This window comes from Martes martes (assembly GCF_963455335.1).
Source record: "Martes martes genome assembly, chromosome: 2".
NCBI lineage: Eukaryota > Metazoa > Chordata > Mammalia > Carnivora > Mustelidae > Martes > Martes martes.
In genome coordinates this window covers 64,847,191-64,868,976 of record NC_137889.1, presented here as the reverse complement: position 1 = coordinate 64,868,976, position 21,786 = coordinate 64,847,191, and the positions used below count along the sequence as shown (strand labels likewise).

The following is a 21,786-nucleotide window of genomic DNA, read 5'->3' as shown; positions in this document are numbered from 1 at the left end:
AGCTGAGCCACACAGGCGCCCCAAAAGTAAGGCTTTTAAGGTAAAACTACTTTTCCTCCATTTTATTTTGATGTTAATCAGAAATCCCTACTAAGTGGGCATTTCCATGTGGCTGTAACATAATAATTACTTTAAGGCACTTGAGAAGTTTTCTAAATGATAAATTATATAATTAGATAAATTATCTTTAGTGGCCTATGCTATATGCATTTCATTTTAACTTGTATAAATTATATAATGAAAAGCATAACTTTTTTTAAAATCTAGGACACTGAATTAATCATAACACCAGACCCTAACCTCAGCCAGGAATTAGTTTACTGTAATACCAAAGTGTTTTTAATTGTGGAACTAAAAATCAGCATCCACAACACTTAATGTCTATGATGCTGTGCCAACTAAAAGAGACTGAAAAAGATATGATCATAGCTTACTGGAGCTTATCAAAGATACCTAGGCAGGTAAATATTAAGTTATTTCAATATTTAAATGTCATACATCAATAGTACAGTAATTTTAGGAAAATATTAGCAGTAAACATCCAAACACTACCCAAGGTGCTTCACTCAACAGACATCAAGTATTTGAGTTCTTCTGTGGGTGACCCTATCCACTGGGAAATGAATATATCTGTCTAAAATAGCTCAATGTCATTAGGCATTCAATTCCTTCAATGTCCAGGTTTTCAAGTCCTTCCCAATTAAGACCACATGATTTTCCTGCTTCCCACGCATGTTTACCAACTAGAATAGAACATTCCACTTAGGCAAATACCAGTGCCCTAGATCCTCTAATAGTTAAATTTTTCATCATAAATGACTTAAGAGCTTTGTGATTATGATTTTGCTTCCCAGGTAACTTGATAACTGAAAGAAAACATGCAGAATGTAGCAAGACAAGTATTCTTGTTCAGGAGGAATTTATTTTTGTATGACGCCATATTAGGCATCCAGACTTTGGTGGTCATTCTCAAGCTAAGCTTAACATGAGTCCAATCCTGAATGGGTCTGATTTTTATCAATATGACATATCAAGAACTCTGAGCCTTAAAGGCTCAGACACAGACCATGGACTAACATTCTCAGAGGTAATAAACACCATAGAAAGACATCCACACAGACACCTAATAGCCTTCCCTAGATGGGCACAATCATTTGCATTCCTGCACAGACCAAGTAAACTATGTTTTCATTGTACGAATTTCTATACTGAGTTCATTATATTTTCTCACAAGATGGATGGTATGAAGTAATAAGAAATATATATTGATCTCTACTTCTGGTTCCTGACATAGAACTCCTAAAAGTCTTGTGAATAGGAGTGCTCAGAGAATCTTTTGTTCTAATATTTAGTCTTTGATCCTAGTTCCTGACACAAAGCTCCGACAACCTCCACAATTTCGTAAGTGACAGAGGAGTGTCTGACGCCGAGCTCCTAAGTCCCTCGGAATTCCCTGAGTGTTAAGATCATCTTTTATTCTAATGAGGTGACTTTTGGTGGGCTCCCAGACGGGAAAGGGTCACCAAAAAGACCAAGCCATAATTAGAAGTTCAGAATTTTCAGTCCCACCTCTCATTCTCCTGAAATAGAGTTTATAATCCATCATGCCTACATAATGACACCTCCACAAACACAGTAGAGTCTGGTGAACTTCAGAGTGGGTGAACGCATCTACATGGCCAGAGGGTGCCACACCCCAACTCCACAAGGACAGAAGTTTCTGCACTCAGGACACTTCCGGATCTCACCTTATGTATCTCTTCATCTGGCTCTTCACCTGTATCCTCTATCATATCCTTTATTATATAACAAGCTGGCAAATACAACTTTGTGCTTAAGGTGAGGGTTGTGAAACTCTGATTTCCAGCCAGTTAATCAGAAGTCCTGCAGACAACCTGGGACTCACAACTGATGGCTCAAGTGCCGGTAGGCTTGTGGGACTGAGCCCTTGCCCTGTGGGACCCGATGCTAACTCCAGGTAGAATCAGAACTGAATCTAATCGTAGGATGCTCGGCTGGTTGCAGAATTGGTTGGCGTGGGGAAAGAAGCCCACACTGTTGGTGACCACACCGTTGGTGTCACAAGTGAAGTATTTTGTGTGTGAGTAAAGAAGAAACAAAGGAATGGTTTTCTATACAGAGAGACTCCAGCTCCTTTCAGCAATTTTAGTTAACTTTCTCAGCTGAGAGAGTTCACTCTCTTAATCTTCTCTTTAAAAAATTAATTTCCCAATGTATTCAACACTGAACAGTCAGTATTTTTTAAGAATGAAGAACAAAAAATGTCTGTCTTGTGGTGACAAAAAAGAAATAAAATTCATATTTGTATGAGGCACTCCAGAAATTAACCCACAGGTTCTCAACAGAAGCCTGCAGAGAAGAAACTGAGGAGAGAAAATAAAGGGACCCAAGAGAAACTTCCAGAACTCTCAGCAGGGAAGGCAAAAGAGACCATCTCAACAGCCCAGAATGGATGGAAACCACACTTGACTGAAAGGAATCAAAAATTAGTTTCCGTGCTGGTGTGAGAGGCAATAACAAAGACTGGCGATGCTTGATAATTTTAGCAGTCAGCTCTGCTAACAGACACTTTTGCATAACAAGGTCATCTGTGCCGTTGTTAATGGAAAATGATAGCCTGACCACGGTCCCAATTTTTCCAACAATATTCAAAAGGGGAGACTAATTTTGGCCACCTGACTTCTATAACTGTTTTTATGTAATTCTTGCAAGCCCATGTGCAGAAGATGAGAGAATTTGCTCCCGCACTCCTTCCTAAGACAGGCACAGTGAGGACCAAGAGGGGGTACTCATAGAGACTCAAATAAAAAATTAAAGACCACGCTGGGAATACTGGATACACCAGTTTAACACGTGTACTTTTCTCATTAAAGAAGGTAACTACAGGTCCCATTCCAACCGCAACTCCACTTGGGTACAAACACATGCCAGTAATTACAGTAGCTATAGTACTTCCCTGGAACAGGGACTGTTATTCAAATCATTGTGGAGACTCTTTTACAGCATCCCCAGAAAGTCGGGAGGCCAAACACAAGGCACCGGGCTAGTAGGCGAAGCTACCACATCCCTCAAGGACGGCCTCGACAAACTCTTTAAACTCCCTTCCTACCGCCACAGACTCCATTGCCACTCGCAAGTTCCTGCCTCTTACGAAACCTTCATCTGGTAAGAATCATTGACATTAGAATCTCAAACACACCAGCCTCAGTTGCAAGGCGTGATAATCATAATGACACTAACTTGTGGTAATTTAAAACCTTACTCCATAATCACTTTATCTTTCTCCCATTCTCAAAAGATTTTAGATGAAAACTGGCACTCTTCTGCTTTTTCCAGTCTCTAAGGCGAACAACATGAAGCAATTGTCCTCCAACTAGAGTTTAATTTTTCTTTTCCCTGCTTGCCAAAAATGCCACAGGGAAGGAATCAAAACAACTAAGCGTTTGCTTGAGTTTTTGCCAAGAAAACTTTCCCCCACTTCCTTGATCACACAATTCTCTTTAAAAAAAAAAAAAAAAACTTCCACGTGAAAACAGAAGTGGGTAGACCCATATTTTTGCCTTTTCCAAAGGCCGATTTTATAAGCACAGTCTAGTTGGGCCTACACATTGCTTCTCTCTATAACACACTAGGAACCTTTACCCAGGCTGCCATAAAGACCTCACAAGAAGATAACGTTTAAAGCAATGTTCAGGCAGCAGTAACAGAGGACCCAAAGGGATTGCTCTAAATTTTTCAACAGATTAAACTGTGGAATACATCCAAGGGGGAAGAAAAAAAAAAAAAAAAGGAAATGAAAACACAATTATAGCTACTGTCAATGCACCTGTGAAAACCAATCCTGCAGGTTTTAGCCATTGGAGCTAGGGTTTTGAATTTTAAATAAAGATCCCTATAATCTGGCAAGTGACTTCACATGTCTCAACCTTCATCTCCTTAACTATTAAATACCTCACACCAATGTATTTCAGACGATTCTGGTGATTAAACACCATGTGTCAACACAAAAACTGAGGTGTACGAACAAGAGAGAGAAAACAAGACAGCTTCAAATGAGTATGACTCACGAAAAATTTAATCACAAATTAAAATTCTACCAACTATAGGCCTTTTTTATTTAACATTTTATCACATATAATTCACTATTGGATACTGTGTGGGCTTCTGGCATTATCTCACATTACTCCTTCTGCCTGTAATTTCCATCTAAATATCTATGTGAAGCCATTTCCAACCTGCTAATCTCTCCAAATCTGCTAATCTTCCCCAACCTTCTGCAAGTTAAATACTTCTGCGTTCCCAAAGCATTTTGCTCATGTCATGATTCTAGGTTTTATGGGTTAATGGGAGGCGTGTGTGCCCCAACACTTGCTGGAGAATGGACCCCTGGGGGCAGAAATCCTTTCAGGGTTCCACATAGCCAGTATCTACCAGTGATTAGCACATAGTAGACAATAAATAAATGTGAATGAATGAATATCAATAGTCCTGCTTTTTCACCCTCTAAAAGAGGAAAGAGATCAAACATCTTCTAATGTGATTTCTATTATTAAAAATAGAAATTAAAACAGATTACAAGAACATTAAGTGAGATTCTTCATGTGGAAACTTTAGACACACTATCAACCACTACACCTCCACATAATACTTACTGGCTGGAACGATGAAATCTCCATGTAGCTCATAGGTCATAAGAGGCTCTGGAAGACTCCTGTATGAAAGGACAGCCCAGAATTACCAAACACATACAAAGAGGTCACTGTTCTTGGTGTCCATTTTTTATAAAAGGTTATAAATGTCATGTGCATTTCTCAGTTAATGTGTAGAACGTTCCCTAAGAAATTTTTTACATATCAAATAGATACATAAATCAAATGGATTATTTATTATCTGTACCAGGCACTAACAAAGTTTAACAGCCACAAATCCTTATCAGATTTAATCACATAATATTTCATATTTAATCTTGGAAAATGCCTTTACAAACAACTGGGATTATATACAAAACTTCTTTCCACGTACAACTTATTTAAAGTCAAACATTCTGTTCAACCAAATATAAGCATATAGTTTTGAAAATCATCTCTAGGATATTAACTGAAGATGATGCTATAAGAAAACATTAAAATCTTTCAGAGAAAGACAACTATCATATGATCTCCCTGATATGAGGAAGTGCAGATGCAACGTGGGGGGCTTAGGGGGTAGGAAAAGAATAAATGAAACAAGATGGGATCGGGAGGGAGACAAACCCTAAGAGACTCTTAATCTCACAAAACAAACTGAGGGTTGCCAGGTAGGGAGAGGGTGGTGGGGTTATGGACACTGGGGAGGGTATGTGCTATGATGAGTGCTGTGAAGTGTGTAAACCTGGCGATTCACAGACCTGTACCCCTGGGGCTAATAATACATTTTATGTTTATTATAAAATTAAAAAATTATTAAAAAAAAGAAAACATTAAAAACGTTAAAGATCATATCCTCTCCTTTTACAAATCTCTATTACAGAAATATGATGTCCATTTTTGACTTATGTGTACAAAATAAAAGAGATATGAAATATGTAACAATGTGGAAAATGCCCACATAATTTTAACCTTCTACCAACCAGATAACACAAATGGTAGTGTATTTTGTCCTGCGGTCAACAGAATGCTGCAGTTCAGTCAATCTGTATACATATCTTAAATTATAAAAAAACAGATCTCTGAACTCTGTAAAAACAGTTAAAGAACACTTAGGCAAGTATCAATCTGCACAGTCTTCCTGGAGGGCAATCTGGCAAGATACTATAAATCTTTAAGAGATTTAAATCGTGTAACCCAGAAATTCCTCTTCAAATGCTTAAGAAAAAAGAAAAATCAAAGATATATACACACACACAAATCTAAGACATATACAAAAGCCAAGAAAAAAACACAGGGATAAAGGAGTTCATTTTGTATTGCTAAGGAGGACAATTAATCAACAAGACAGGGGCGCCAGGGTGGCTCATTGGGTTAAAACCTCTGCCTTTGGCTGAGGTCATGATCCCAGGGGGCAGGGATCGAGGCCCACATAGGGCTCTCTGTTCAGTGGGACGCCTGCTTCCCCCTCTCTCTGTCTCTGCCTCCCTCTCTGACTACTTGTGATCTCAGTCAAATTAAAAAAAAAAAAAATGAACAAGGCATAACAATCCTAAGTGTTAATGTGTCTAGTAATAACAAGAGTTTCAAAATACATAAAGCAAATATTGATGGAACTTTAAGAAGAAACAGGCAAATCCACACCTATGGCTGGAGATTTAAATACTTCTCCATTTGAATAACTGATATAACAAGTAGACAAAGAAATGAGGATACAGAAGATTTGAATAAAACTATCAACCAATTTTACCTAATTGATATGTCTCTCATCTAAATGATACTCCATCCAAAAGGAGCAGAAAAGACATTGTTTCCCAGTATACATGGAACATTTATCAAGATAAACCATATTTCAGGCTGTCAAATCTCAATCAATTTAAAAGGGTTTAATTTATACCAGCTATTTTGCTGATTACAATAAAAATTGAATTAAAAATCAGTAACAGAAAAATCTGGAAAACCCCAAAGAAAGAGAAACTAGAAAAGTATTTTGAACAAAATGGAAATGAAAACACAACATATCAGAATTTAAGGGATACTATTAGTAAAGCAGTATTTAGGGGTAAATTTGTATCATTCAACACCTATATTAAGAAGACAGGTCTTAAACCAATGACTTCACTTTCAATCTTGGGGAGTCAGGAAAAAAAAAAAAAGAGGAAATTAAACCCTGAATAAGCAAAAGCAAATAAAATCAACAAGATTCAAATTAAACAAGATTAAAAAAATGATAATACATCATGACCAAGTTGGGTTTATCATACAAATGTGATATTGTCTTAATATTAAAACAAAATGAATGCAATTCGCCACAGTAGCAAACTGAAATAGAAAAACTGTATGCTCATCTCAAAAGTTCAGGGGAAAAGAGACAGCTCTTCCTATAAATGGTATTAGATTAACTGGGCACTCATATTCAAAAGCAAACTTGGGTCTGTATCTCATATCTTAAATAAAAACGAACTCAAAACAGATCACAGATCTAAGAGTATAACCTAAAACTATAAAACTTCTAGAAGAAAATACAAAAGAAAACCTTTGTGACTTTAGATTAGGCAAAGGCATCTTGATATATCACCAAACAGACAATTCAAAAAAAGAAAAACTGATAAAGTGGAACGTCATCAAAACTGATGCTATTTGAAAGACACTATTGAGAGAAGGAAAAGACAAGTCACAGACTGAAGAAAACATCTGCAAAGCTGAGGAAGAACTTGTATCCAAAATACAGTTAAAAAATACCAAAATATAATAAGGCAACAAATAGTTCAGTTTTTTTAATTGCATGAAAGAATACAGACATTTCATCCAAGAAGATGCAGAGACAGCATATATGCACATAGAAAAGTTTAAGATTATCGGTCATTATGGAAGTGAAAATTCACAGCACATGAGATACCACTGTACACCTGCTAGAATGGCTACAATGAAAAAAATGGACCATATCAAGAGTTGACAATGATGCGGAGGAAATGGAACTCTTGCACATTAAGGGTGAGAATGCAAAAAAATATAACCATTTTGGGAAAAAAAAAAGTTTGTCAGTTTCCCAAAATGTTAAACACACAACCAATATAGAAGTAGATAGACATTCCACTCCTACGCTTGACCCAAGAGAAATATAAGCCTGTTTACTCAAAGATGTGTACAGAAAGGATTTAGGCAGCTTTATTTGTAATAGCCAGAAGCTACAAACAACCCAAAGATCCATCAAGAGGTGAATGGATTTTTTAAAAAATCTGTGACAGAGGGGCACCTGGGTGGCTCTGTTGGCTCAAGTCTACTCTTGATTTCGGCTCAGGTCATGATCTCAGGGTCCTGAGAGTGAGCTCCATATCAGGCTCCATGCTCAGTGGGGAGTCTGCTTGAGACTCTCCCCGCTCTCTCTGTGCTCCTCTCCCCCACTCATGTGTACGCTCTCTCTCAAATAAATAAATCTTAAAAAAAAAAAAAATCTGTGATGTATCCCTACAATGGAACACTGGTTAGCAACAAGAAGGAATGAACTACTGGCACATGCTACAGCATAAATGAACCCTCTAATTATGCTAAATGAAAGAACCCAGATTTTTTTTAAAGAAGATATATTTTTATTCCATTTATATGAAATTTTAAGGAATGCTAATTAATGTACAGTGACAGAAAACAGACCAGTTGTTGCCTAGGAATGAGGGAGGAAAAAGGGAAGGGTGGGAGAGAGGGATTCCTCTGGGGAATGAGGAAACTTTGAGGGGTAGTGGTGAGGTTCACTATCTTGATTACAGTGACTGCTTTATAGGTGTATGCACATGTCAAACTCACCACGATGTACACTATAAAATACACTGTTTACCAAGGTCAATTTCACTTCAGTAAAGCTGTTTAAAAAACAAATAAAACAGATGTAAAAATATATTTACACTCTGGGCTCAGACCTAGTTTGCAGCGACATGGCTAAACACACCAAGAAGGTCGGAATCGTGGGCAAATACGGGACCCGTTATGGTACCTCCCTGAGGAAGACGGTGAAGAAGATTGAGATAAGCCAGCACGCCAAGTACACTTGCTCCTTCTGTGGCAAAACCAAGATGAAAAGACGAGCTGTGGGGATCTGGAATTGTGGCTCCTGCATGAAAACCGTCGCTGGTGGTGCCTGGACCTACAACACCACTTCTGCTGTCACAGTAAAGTCTGCCCTCAGAAGACTGAAGGAGTTGAAAGACCAGTAGAAGCGCCACCGTTTGAAACATTGCTAGCCTATAATAAATGGGTTAATTTATGTAACAAAATTGTTCTGGCTTGTTAAATTTATTAATTAGATCTTTCAATTTATGTTGCATTAATTTTGCGTTCTCAGAGGACTTGGAAATTAGAAATCCTTCTAATTTTTGTTGGAAAAATATATATATATATTTACAGGTCATATTCCCTACATACAACCTAGGATACTACTGTATATGCACATGCATGCGCGTGCGCATGCGTGCGCGCACACACACACACACACACACACACACACACACACACTGACAACAACAGGCACATCAGTTAAAACTTAAAGCCCTCGTGAAGAAAAGCTCTTTCTTATTTCCTCTCTCCCTCCCCTTCATCTCCTACACTCTCATTTAAAGAAGAAAAATAAAATCAATTATATCATAGTCTAGATAAAAAGAAGTAAACCTTCAGGTTTTGTTTCAAAATACGTGAAAAATGGCAAGGAAGGAAAATGATGACTTGGCACAGAAGGCAAACAAAATAGTCCTGAAAAGAAAATGGAGGGGGTGGAAGAGAACACTTAGAAAAGCCAGAGGGAGAATTTCTTTTCCAATAAAAATGAATTTGCATCGAAATACCTTCTCTGAGCTAGTTCTACCATTGTCATATGTCTGCTAGTCAATACAGCATAAATAATAAGTATTAAATATTGTTGATGGTAGGGAAGCAGTAATAAACATGACAAATTCTCCATACAAAATATATCATACCGAATCACTGTATCTCTCAACTTGCCATCCAACAGGTTTAAAGCTACCTCCCTTTGCCACCCTTTGGGATCTGTCTATGAATATAAATCATAATATTTATCTAAGCTGGCACTTTCTTCCTAAAAAGTTCCACTCCAATTTCCAGGCTTTAAAAGTTTCCTCTAGGTCAAATCAGTTTACGAAAAACCTCACAAAACCGCTCATTTGTCCCCTCACAATGGGAAACCGTTGTAATGCACACATTGCTGGAAATCAAAATTATGGTCTGAATAGATAGGTGATCCATCAGGGAGCTGGTATTCAGCCCTCTAAAACACTAAACTAAGAAATTCCTGTCTCAGGTCAGTAGAAGAAATACGAAGATGCCATACATGTATCTGCTGCACAACTTTATCCTTCTCTTAGTGTTTTAGGGGTTTGGCGACTTCCCTTCTAACATCTCCAATCTTCCAACCAATAAGATGGCTGGGTTATTTGCAGTGACAAGAATTCAAGAGCAACAGCTTTTTTTTTGGTGAGAAAAGCTATATTCAACTTTGTGCTAGGGTACCTTAGGTGACAAAGCTGGGATTCCAACCCACACAGGCTGGCTCCCACCATGCTCTTGACCATCACACCATACGACCTCCTGTGCTGAAAGAAATGCACGGGCTCAGGCCAGAACCAGATAGCCAAAATAAAATCTCCATCTTCTCCCCTTTGGTGCATCACCAGAGAAAGTATTACTTAAATCCTAATTACTGCATTTTTAGTTGCTAAAAATAACAAGGGGAAAGAACAGCAACCTAACTTTCAAAATCTCCCAAGGCATCTGCCATTTTATGATAATCACTTTATCACATTCAGGCAGACTGTGTATATTGTTAGGAGGGAAGTTATATAATAATAGCATCTCATAATGTTGTTCTGTAGGCAATGTTTGCTTCAAAGCAGAATTCAGAAGGATAAAGCAACGTAACGAGAGAAAAAGGCAGAAAAAGCAACACAAGACCAGGAGCAGTAAGGAACTAGCTTCAGAAAGCATCAAGAACCAAAAAGAAATTTTATGTGCAGTGCTCAACAAAAAGATCCCCTAAGTTTATTAAACTCCTTACTCCACCAGGAAAAAAGAACCATGTGGAACAGGTAAAAAATAACAGAAAGAGAAAGAAAGAAAGAAAAAGAAAAAAAGAAAAAAAAACACTCATACAATTTATTATAAAACAACTGGATTTTTGCCTTTAGTTTCCCACCAATAACTGAGTCCCCTTGGTCAATCCCTTTAACTGTTTTAGCCATGAATTTACCAAAGAATAAAATGGGTTTAAAGCTACCTCCTGGAATGCCAGCATCCTTTGCTCATCAAGTAACATGTGCAGCTCACTGTATTTTTATATCCCTCTCCCATCCTTTCCTTCACCCATCTCTTACAGGCTTTCTCAATCTCAGCACTACTAACATTCTGTGCCTTTAGAGACCATGGTAGGTTGCTTCCCACACTGTAGGATGTTCAGAAGCCCATCACTGGCCTCCCCCTATTGCATGCCAGTAGCACCCCCTTTCCAGCAATCGTGGCAACCAACAATATTTCCAGACATTGCCAGGTATCTCCTAGGGAAAGCAAAATCTCCCCAGTCAAGAAGCCTCATATCCTGGTGACAGGTACAGCTCTAGATGCTGGAGATACTACAATGAACAAGACACATATGATGCCTGTCCTCAGGAAGCTTACATTCTAATCCCCAGGTGGGAGCTAAGAAGATTCATTTTGTCCATAATTCTCATCCAAACTAGTTAGTCGCTATCAGTGGCAGATAGGGAGACATTAACACATAGATTAAGCATTAATTTTATCCCTTTATCAACGAGGGACAATAATAACATCCTTCACAGTTTAAGAAAAAAAATTTCAAGCAGTGGTTAAAAATAACTTATTTAAATAAAATACTCAAAAATAGGTAATACACATCTATCCATTGACAAATTTAAATCTCATTAAAAAGTGGAACAACCAGGGGCACTGGGGTGGCTCAGTCGGTTGGGGTGTTCGACTCTTGATTTTAGCTCAGGTCATGATCTCAGGGTTGTGAGGTTAAGCCCCATGTCGGGCTCCATGTTCAGTTGGGAGTCTGCTTGAGATTCTCTGAGAGTCTCTCTCCCCACACTAGCACTCTTTCTCGCTCTCTCCCTCTCTAAAATAAATAAATAAATCGGGGGTGGGGGGGGGGACAAAAAAGTGGGACAACCAGGTAACAGGCCTTCTAATATGTTACCACTATGATGTATTCTTGGAATAAATCAATATTTTAAAAACCTTCTCTGAATCTAATGAATTCTATAGATTTAACTGTTTTACAGGAAATCTGATGGCTAGAGAAACACGTTAAATGACACCATGACACAATGTGCCATTTCTACTTAAAAATGACCCAGGCTGGGACCTGGGGGGCATGGTCAGTTGAACATCGGACTCTTGGTTTCAGTTCAGGTCAGGATCTCGAGGTTGTGAGACCAAGCGCCACACTGGGTTCCATTCTCAATGCGGTGTCTGCTTAAGACTCTCTCTCTCCCCCTTTCCTTCTGCCCCACCCCTCGCTCCCTCTCTAAAATAAATAAATCCTTAAGAAAATAAGAATAAAAAAAGAAAAAGGAGCCAGGTTTATAAAGAAACATACAACAATGCTGAGGGAGAAGAAAGCTGTGCAGAGGCAGGTGACTGTGCAGATTAAAAGTGACTTAAAACCTATCAATCAAATGAAATGTGTTGACATTATTCAAACCCTGTAGGAATTTAAATAAGTATGAAAAGACCTTTTGAAAAACAAAATCAGTAAAAAAATCAAACATGGACTCAGTACTGGATGATATTAATTCTGTTGGGTATGATCATGGTATTCTTTTTAACTTTTATATTGTCTTTTTTAAGTCCTTATCTTTTTGTAGACATATACTTACAAATCTATGGGGGCAGCAATATGACGTTTTAGAAAATCCTTCAAAAAGTATCCAAAAGAAGTAGCAGGTAGGGAGATTGAAGAAACAAGAAGGGTAGGACGTTGATAACTGTAGACACAGGGTAATGGGGCTATGAGGATTCAGTATACCTAACCTCCATGGGTTACCGACTTGGAATTTTTCCAATAGATGGATTGCATAAAATATGAAATAGGTAATAGCAGTTCATTTCATGTGCTCATTCAAACCCAAATAATAGATACCTGAAACACAATCCTACGTGCTGGTGACCAAGAGTTAGTCCTGAGGGAGCACTGCCATTTGTCTGCCACACAAAGATCAAAGTCCTCCCGAGCACCACAGCAGAGGAATTAGTCATGGTCTTTTTTCCATTCTTTTACTCACTTCTTTTTTCCCCTCTCCTGGCATTGTTCTTCATCTAATCTGAAGCTTTTTATCATTAAATTCCTTTCTTTTTTATAAAAAGGGTAATGACCTATAGAGATGCTGAACCCTTGTCTAACCCTAGTCCTAAATATCTTCCATAATAAATATGACTTGAGTTGAGCTTAAAATATCAAGTGAACTTCTTTTCTAATAACTTTATATTTACATGTTATCATTATAAGCCTCTAAGTTCAATGGTTTAAATTTAAATGAAAAAAAAATCTTCATTTTTGCCTAAAAGATTTAATGAATTCAGGAAATAGCCTTCTTCCTCACTGTTTCCTAACACTTATCTCCTAAAACTCACGTCTACCATAGACATCTATTTCAAAAACCAAGTCTATTCCAATTGTGTTGCAACTTACCTAACAACTGACATGCAGCTACTACTTGGCACACTTTTGAAGACACAGATCCCACAGAAATGTCCCCTTTTTTCATAAGGTTTAACTCAATGACTGGTCCCTCCAGGCAGAGTCGGCATCTGCCGTGTGTTAGATGCCCAGGAGCGCACACTTCCCTTCTGTCACTGAGAGGAGCTTACCTCAAGTACTGTTTTAGGGCACTTGTTATTGTCTTCACTTCCCAGTCTATGGAATTCTCCAGGTCCACCTCATTGCATGTTTTTACATCTAGTGAACAAGCAAGCAAAACAAACAAACAAACAAAAAAACCAGTAATTAGAAACCAGAACATTCAATGACACCCCCCTCCCCAAATGGCTCACAAAGCTTCCACTTTTAAATGGCCAAACCACAAATAATTAATTCTAGGATTCCTTATGAAAACATACACAGTTTTTTCTGGTATAAGCTGTGTTCTATTATATTGGACATTCCTAAGCAACTTCAGAAGATCTGTAGTGGAGATCGAAGGAACAGGACAAGATGGGGCTGGGCGAAGGGAAGACCTGGACAGAGTGGAGCATTTCAATATCCACAACTCAAAGTGTACGCAGCCATGATGACCACGATGTGGATAGTTATTACTATTATTAAAGACAATACTCAGCAGCCATGGCTTCGAGTGTGTGGCATTGGCAGTGTCTACATATTTTACTGTGTCTCGGGTGGTATTACGGTCATCACACTTGTTATGACAAGGGAAACAGCACTGTTAACGGCAAAATGGCAGCAAGTCAGAGGGAAGAAAAGGACAGTGAATTTGGTCCCATGCTTCTAAGGTCTGTACTCAACATTACTTTTCTGAAGATTAGCGCATGATCCACCAAAATAACAATACAATGATATGCCCAGTAAAACTCAACTTTCACGTTAACATCACAGTTAATACGCTCATCTAAGAAATACTTATCAGAAGCCTCTATGCAAAACTTCTGACATTCATTCTGAATGAAACCAGTTTTCTTTGTCCTAAAAGTGTTAATGATGTGTTTCTTCCAAATGCCCTTTTAGATAGCTAAAAAACTAGACAGAAAAAGATGCGGGGCTTAAACAAACAAACAAATGGCAGGGGTAGGGAGGTAGTAAAGTCTGAAAAGGAAAAAGTGAGTTGTGGTTGAAATAAAAGGAGAGAATAGTGCAAAAGGGAAAGGCCAGTACTCTGGGTAGGGTAGTACCTTTAATACTCCTAAGGCTGGGCTACTGTACCGGCTGTTGGCTCGGCATGGCGGGGGTGGGGTGGGGTGGCATGTTATCACAAACCTGGGCTTAAATCCCGCCACCACCCCGAGTAGCTCTCTACAGCACCCAAACCAAGTCAGTTCCAAACCTATCTGAATTTCAGGTTTTCGTCTGCACCATGGAAATTAAGTAAATGCTCTCAGAGAACTCTGAAAAGCGGCAAAGCACATCAGGAATGTGTACAGACTCCCATAAATTGTTTAAATGAGTAGGCAATTACCACAGCTGAGTCACTAGAAGTATAAGCGTTCAGAGGTGGTGCCTACTCAAAGGGAGGGGGCAGCAAATGGGTTATGATGAGTGATATTAAACAATCAACAGAACTTGCCTGGTTTTCTATACTCCCATCATCCAAAGGAAAAAAAATCAGACATTCCTGGAAGAGATTTTATTTCTCCCTCGCTCCGGAATGATGTTTCAACTAAGACCTAAGAAAACGAGTCGTTTCAGGCTTCTTTTTTCCCTCCCTTACCCTGTGTTTGTCTATATAGGGGAGGAAACGTCTTGTTAGTTATTTCCTCCTGAAAGGCACTGAAAAGAAAAGCCTGTCAGAATGGGACCACTGCATTCAGGCAGACGCGCCACTGATAAAGCTTTGGGCTTGGGCAGGAGGAAGGATAGATGGCAACTCAATGTTATTCCCAAACTCTCTGAAAACAAAGTAAAACAGGAAGTGATGATTCTTCCACAGCCGTAACATCATACACAGGAAGTCAATTACTCCCAAGTCCGGAGACTTTTTAAAGCACTTCAACAGTTCTTGATTACAGCAACTGACAGCAACATGCAATAAACTACAACAATGGCAATTGACACTGATTACATTTTGATCAGTTCCTACAATTCAGAACTCATTTGTTACTGAGCTTGTCAGACAAGCCGCAGATACATTCAAGAAATCAAATTAAGCACCCTGATTAAAGGTGCAATCCTTTATAACTAGGACTAAATAATTCTGTTCTAAAGGCTTTGCCAACCAATTACTTCAGTAACTGAATATTCTCTTTCTCATTAAATCAATTATTTAAATCTCATTTTAACATACAAGTCAGATAACATTTTCAATCAACTTGCTACTGGCAAATCAGCATTTTAAAATCAGGAGGCTTCTAAAGGAAATCTTTTATTTTCATCTTTCTATCAAATAATCAGTCTATATTTTGAGGATAATATTCTTTCTATGGAAAAACAAGCCATCCTTTGAATTCACAGGATAAAAAGTAGCTGTCATATCAGAAGCTAATGACTACACAGTGCCCATGGTACTAATCCTCTATTAAATTTTCACTGTTTTCAAATAACTCAATCATCCCTAGCAGTTCTTTACAATCAGTGGAGGCACTGAGACCAGGTACATTTGCTAATAACTTATTTGGGATTCAAACTTAAATATGCACCTGAGTGTTCATATCAGAATATATGTTCTACTTTAAACAAGGAAGGGATTTTGCTTCCTTTCTGACCAAGGGACAACACCCTTAGGGATTAGTTAAAACTCTAAATGAACAAGCACAGATACAAATAGTTGACTTTTTATTTGGGCTAATGTTTCATAATTATGTAACCAGTGTTCTTTTTTTTGAAACTGGAAATTTTTGGCCCCACCTAAATACAAAGTGCTGACACACTTCTGAATATTGACTTGGGCCCCACTTTAAAGTACCTGACGGAGCACGCTGACTGAATTTTGAGGACATTCTTTTTAATCAAAATCAGAATTTTTTCACCTATATTACTTTTTCCCTCCAATCTACATAAAAAAGTTGTCCTACAAATAAACAAGGTAATATTTTATAAAGTAAAACTTCTAAATTAGTTTTATTTCTTGTTTTCTATGTTTCTGTGGGTTGAGCCTCTGCCTTCGGCTCAGGTCATGATCTCAGGGTCCTGGGATCGAGCCCCACATGGGACTCTCTGCTCAGCGGGGAGCCTGCTTCCCCCTCCCCCCCCGCCGCCTGCCTACTTGTGATCTCTCTCTCTCTCTGTGTCAAATAAATAAATAAAATCTTTAAAAAAAAAAAAAATCACCCAGCCTGTTTTGCAAGTTAAATTTAGAAATAACCACCAAATTCACCAACACACATCAGGGGTGCCTGGGTGGCTCAGTGGGTTAAAGCCTCTGCCTTGAGCTCAGGTCATGATCTCAGGGTCCTGGGATCGAGTCCCGCATCGGGCTCTCTGCTCAGCAGGGAGCCTGTCCCCCACCCCCGCCTGCCTCTCTGCCTACTTGTGATCTCTCTCTCTGTGTCAAATAAATAAGTAAAATCTTTAAAAAAAAAAAAAAAATCACCCAGCCTGTTTTGCAAGTTAAATTTAGAAATAGCCACCAAATTCACCAACACACATAAGCTACCACCCCATTTTTCTCACCATTTCCCCACCCTGCTCTGATGTTTTCATTCCTCGGTGGGGAGGTGGGAAGAATACTGACAATTCTAACCCATCTCAGTTCTAACCTACCAATAGCTATTGTAATTAATCTGTTATATTCTCACCCCATTTACTAAAAATCCATGACTCACCCAAAGACACCTCATCTGATATTTCTCCCTTCCCTCCCCAAGTGCTCCAAGTTTCTATTTAAACAAACAAACAACTTGTACAAAACTATGTCTGTGCATGCCCTCTGTTAGAGCAAAAGGGGAAGGAAAGAAAAACACCTGGAAAGGGAATGAAGACAATTGCTCACTTGGGTTTTTGGTTTTTTGGTTTTTTGTTTTAAACTTAAGGAGGTTGGTCCAGGAAATGTAGCAGACCTCTAACTTCTGCTCCCAGAATGGAAGACGACTAAGAAGACAAACACCACCCATCACCATGACCTGACCAGGAGGAGCAGAGATGACAGGCCTATTTAGAGGACTTTGTATGGTCCATTGTCATTAGGATTTCTGGTTGGCAGAGAAGAGAGAAGAATGGGGTGGAGGAAAAGGCGGTGCGGAGAGAAGATGGGAGAGGAAAAGAATGGAAAGAAACATTTCTTATTTTAATCTTAAATACAAGGAGTGAAAACACACCAAAAAATAAGACAGGGGAAGAAAACATGAAAGATACAAAGCATGCATCCTTTCTTTAGAAATTATCACATTTACACAAGCGTACTTATATACTTAAAACATTTCAAACAATATACAAATATCTTACATAGAAACTGGCAATAATAGAAAAACATCCAAGTAAATAATTAGCTCTCCAGAACTAAGGAAACCAAATAAATGGAAGTTGTCAAAAAATTGTAAATGTCTTGGAATTTTTCCTCAGATACTGAAAAATTAAATTATTTCTCATCTCTACAAAGAACAAAAGCATTACACAGAAATTGTACTTTGAAAAATTCAAATTTGAAATAAACACTACCTAGAGAAATGGTAACCTAACAAATAAATAATAACAACTGCCTAGTACCACAATGGGCACTAAAATCATTAGAACTAACTCATCTAGAGGGGAGGAATTATGGATTGGTTTAAAAGAGCAAAGCTAAAACTCTGGTGTACTCATCCAATTTTTTTTTTCTCTTTAAGATAAAGAACCCTGGAACAACATAGGGAGGTGAGCAAAGATGGAAACAAAGAATGTCGAGGGGACAGGGTATACACAAATATACAGAAACTCTAAAATCCCTTTTTGTGGAAGAGGTATAAATTATATGTTTTGAACACTTAGTGAATCAAGATGGAAAGATTTTATTTTTTTTTTTGATGGAAAGAGACCTCTTAAGGGAATTAGGATACAGTGAATAAGTCTATTCTGTTAAGAGCTTAAAGTTTGAGTGGTAACAAAGCAACAAGAAAGTGGTATTAATCCTAATAAAAATGCAAGGTTTGTGACTGGCAGTTTTAAATTCATACTAGGAATTATTTATGGATTAAATAAAAAAAAATATTCTACTCTGTAGCGCTCACCCCTCCCCCATAAGGAGATAACAAGTCATTATCTTTCCCTCTCATCAATTCTTCAACTTCCTGAAGAATCACTTCTTGGAAAAACATAGCATTTCCTTTATGAGTAGCTGAAATCAGGTTGTATCATGCTTGTATCCCCAACTTCTCTGCTCTTGAGTCTCATGGAAAGTGAAAACCGTTTTCCAGGTCATGAATTTTTGAGGGTTTAGGTATTTTAAAACACCTTGCCAGTTCAGGATTATCTTGAGACATTTCCCATGAGAGCAGAGGAAACTACCACCTTAGTTCAGGGATGCAGATCAAGTGGGATTTTATGAGATTAAGAACAACTTTTGAGACAGCTTAACACTTCAGTGTGACCACAGAGACACCCTTGTTTGAACTTCCCTTGAACATGAACAAGATAATAAAAATAATGCTAGGATCCTTGTGACCAATTTACTGCCAAAGTGTGCCTTTCAGCCAAAATATCCCCTTCTGATACCAACAGTCTTCCAATTCTAATCATTATTACACCATCTTGGAAATGAGAGAAGTGTTCCTAATTTTAAAATTAACTAAAAGCAGATGCTGGAGTCCCATTAAATTCTTCCAGCTGCTACTGAACCACTGGCAACCTGAGTCTATTTAATTTGGAGCCCACTAATGGTAAAAAGGAAAATCTGACTGCCAAAATTACACACCCAAGTTAAACCAGAGAGGCAGAAAATGAAAACAGCTCATGAAAGTGAATGTATTCTAAGACAGCTCTCCAACGGATGACGGGCAATTTTTCCTGCGGTTAATAGCTAAAAAAGGTTATTGCTTATTAAATCTTTAATTCAAATACAGCCAAACAAGCAATCCTATCTGCAACATGTCAGTTGATTTGATTCATCTTGGTTTATTCTTCCGAAAACTGAGTCTTCCCTACAATGCTTTAAGATGCAGACAGGTTTAGATGCATTGACAGCATACCTAAGGGCATTGTTAATATTGATTAATTAAAGTGAGATATCAAGTTAATTAATATTTAGCAAGGTCAAAATGACAGATTGGTTTGACATGCAGGCCCTCAAGCCTGATGACTTATCATCACTCCTCAAGAGGCAGCCTGCTTTGGGGTGGGGAGAGAAGGAGGGCCCCTTACAGGTGGCGCTGAAATGACAGCAGCGTGTAATGTAAAAGCGCTTTGTCATTCACGTAATGTCTGGGGTAATGAAATGAATTCACTTTCTGGCTTCCTCTAGCCTGCGATGCCAAAGAACACTGTGTTATCAGCACAGATGGAGCAGGCATGGTTCTGGAGAAGAGCCTGGTGCAAACTACAAACAAGCCACTGTGAATACCAATGAATCCCGGAGAATCAGATCCTTGCTGTCAAGTGACAGTTTTGGAAGCAACATAAAAATGAGTGAGTCCCAGTGGTCTTGTCCAACCAAATGTACTGTCAAGACTCTGGACAGGCAATTTGGAAGCCCTGCAAATCGCAGAGGCCTGCCTGCTACTCTCCTCTGAGAAGCAAGCGCAAGAAGACCTTCAGCCATGAGCCTGCATTCTTTTTCCACACCCCCCTCCCCATACCATTTCTTAGTCAGTAAAGAGGGAGTGGATAATCTGTGCCGAGGCGAACACTTATCTACTCTGCATCAGCTATCTCTGCTCAGGAGAAAGCTCATCCAGGCTGGAGAAGAACAGAATGGATTCACAAGTATGCTGTATGTACATTACTATGAAAAATTAAGTGGTGAAGTCAATGAACATAAATAAATAATGCATGGAAAATGATTAGAAAAGAGGCATACCCATCAACATACTGAGAAGTCTCTGGACCTTTGAACTCACCCCCACAACTCTGTACAATCCTTGGTCATTTATACCTATTGAGAGAGACAAAGTTGTTAGCAAAATACAAGACTGTCATAGTTTAAAAGCTGGCAACAAACAATTGCATTCAGAATCTTTGCTAACTCACATTAGCAGCATTCCTGTTGACTATAAAAATAACGTTTGACAAAAGCAAGTGTTTACCAACTTGTTTTAGCAGCTTGGTATTCATGAGTTATGGTTGGAAAATAATCTCATAAAAACATTGTTCCATGTGGACAAAATGTAATGAGTCAATGTTAATGAAAGAAGTTCCTTAAGTAGTACTCATGTGTACCAATGCATTCTGTAAAGATGCATTGTAACTTTCATGTTTATTATGTTTACTTATTCTGGACGTTTTTCTTGAGAAGTTTTAGCCTTTTAAGAATAGCATGGTGTTAATTAGTATACAGAAAGAAATCATTATCTGCATGATTCTTTAAGACCATGGAAATGCATTCAAAACTAAGGCAGAACTGTTTTTGTTTTTGTTTTTAAGAGCTGTTACATGCTCTGTCCAGTGAGGAGCTCTGAAACTTCCAAGGAACATTACTACAAAGTATACATCGAAATGAATCAAGTCACAGCATTCTCTCTCTGCAGAGCCAGGGGAAACAAAGTATGTCTTTGCACAACAGACAAGAAGTAAAGGCAAGAAAATGTACTGTCCAACATAATTTAGTATATTGAATACATGGCACGTTTGGATTCTGATTTGAATAAACCAACTTGTAAAAGGGCATTTTTGAGGCAATCAGGAAAGTCTAAGTGACATGACGATTAGCTCAGAAAATGTCCCTATTTTTTTAAGGTACATACGGGAAAGAGTGAAAGGAACCTATCCGAGATTTGCATTAAGAGCAAAGAAGGGACAGATGAAGCAATTTTAGTAAAACCTTTATAATTGTTGAGCCTGAGTACTAGGAATACAAGAGTTGACTGTACCACTCTCTACTGTTCTTATGCTTGAAACCTTGCATAATAAAATGACTTTCAAAAAAACAAGACTTATCTTTATTTCTCAAAAGAATTACAGCTTGCTCCCTGTGTTTGTGGTCTGCACCACCAATGTTAACACTAACAAGAACACAACTGGCTAAAAGGAAGATGATGCCTCTAATCCTCCAAGTTTCCAAAACAAAACACCACCCAAAAGGCCATGGAATTTGCCCAAGCAAGCTTACTTTCTTTTTGCCTCCCTGCATGGGTGATGAATAGAATACCAAACAGATTCTGAAGGGCTGGATTCCAGTCAAGGCTCAGTCACTCCTGAGCTCTGAGACCTTGGGCAAGACGGGAGACTTAGCTCTGAGTCTTGATAAGGTATCTGAGTTCATGGATAGCATCTTGCACCTTGTGTTACAGTGGGAGGATATTGTGGCGATATTAACACACATACTGT

The 21,786-nt window shown here is 38.4% G+C and overlaps 2 protein-coding genes across 3 annotated transcripts in view; one reads left to right on the top strand and one right to left on the bottom strand.

The window, feature by feature from the left end:
- The window catches only part of ARHGAP10 (Rho GTPase activating protein 10), a 340,466-nt gene that overhangs the window by 123,409 nt on the left and 195,271 nt on the right, over positions 1–21,786 (bottom strand). The window contains exons 14-16 of one of the 2 annotated variants that reach the window (XM_080797689.1): positions 20,321–20,395; positions 13,536–13,623; positions 4,674–4,732 (exon numbers count right to left, since the gene is read on the bottom strand). In XM_080797689.1, coding sequence (XP_080653815.1) covers positions 4,674–4,732; positions 13,536–13,623; positions 20,321–20,395 — 222 coding nt within the window. The remainder of the gene's footprint in view (positions 1–4,673; positions 4,733–13,535; positions 13,624–20,320; positions 20,396–21,786) is intronic. The other variant, XM_080797690.1, reaches the window with a different exon arrangement.
- Positions 8,576–8,880, top strand: LOC308339234 (large ribosomal subunit protein eL43-like; the record flags this gene model as incomplete). Its single annotated transcript, XM_080797691.1, has 1 exon — positions 8,576–8,880. One exon carries the CDS (start codon positions 8,576–8,578, stop codon positions 8,852–8,854), a length of 279 nt encoding a protein of 92 aa, XP_080653817.1. The 3' UTR covers positions 8,855–8,880.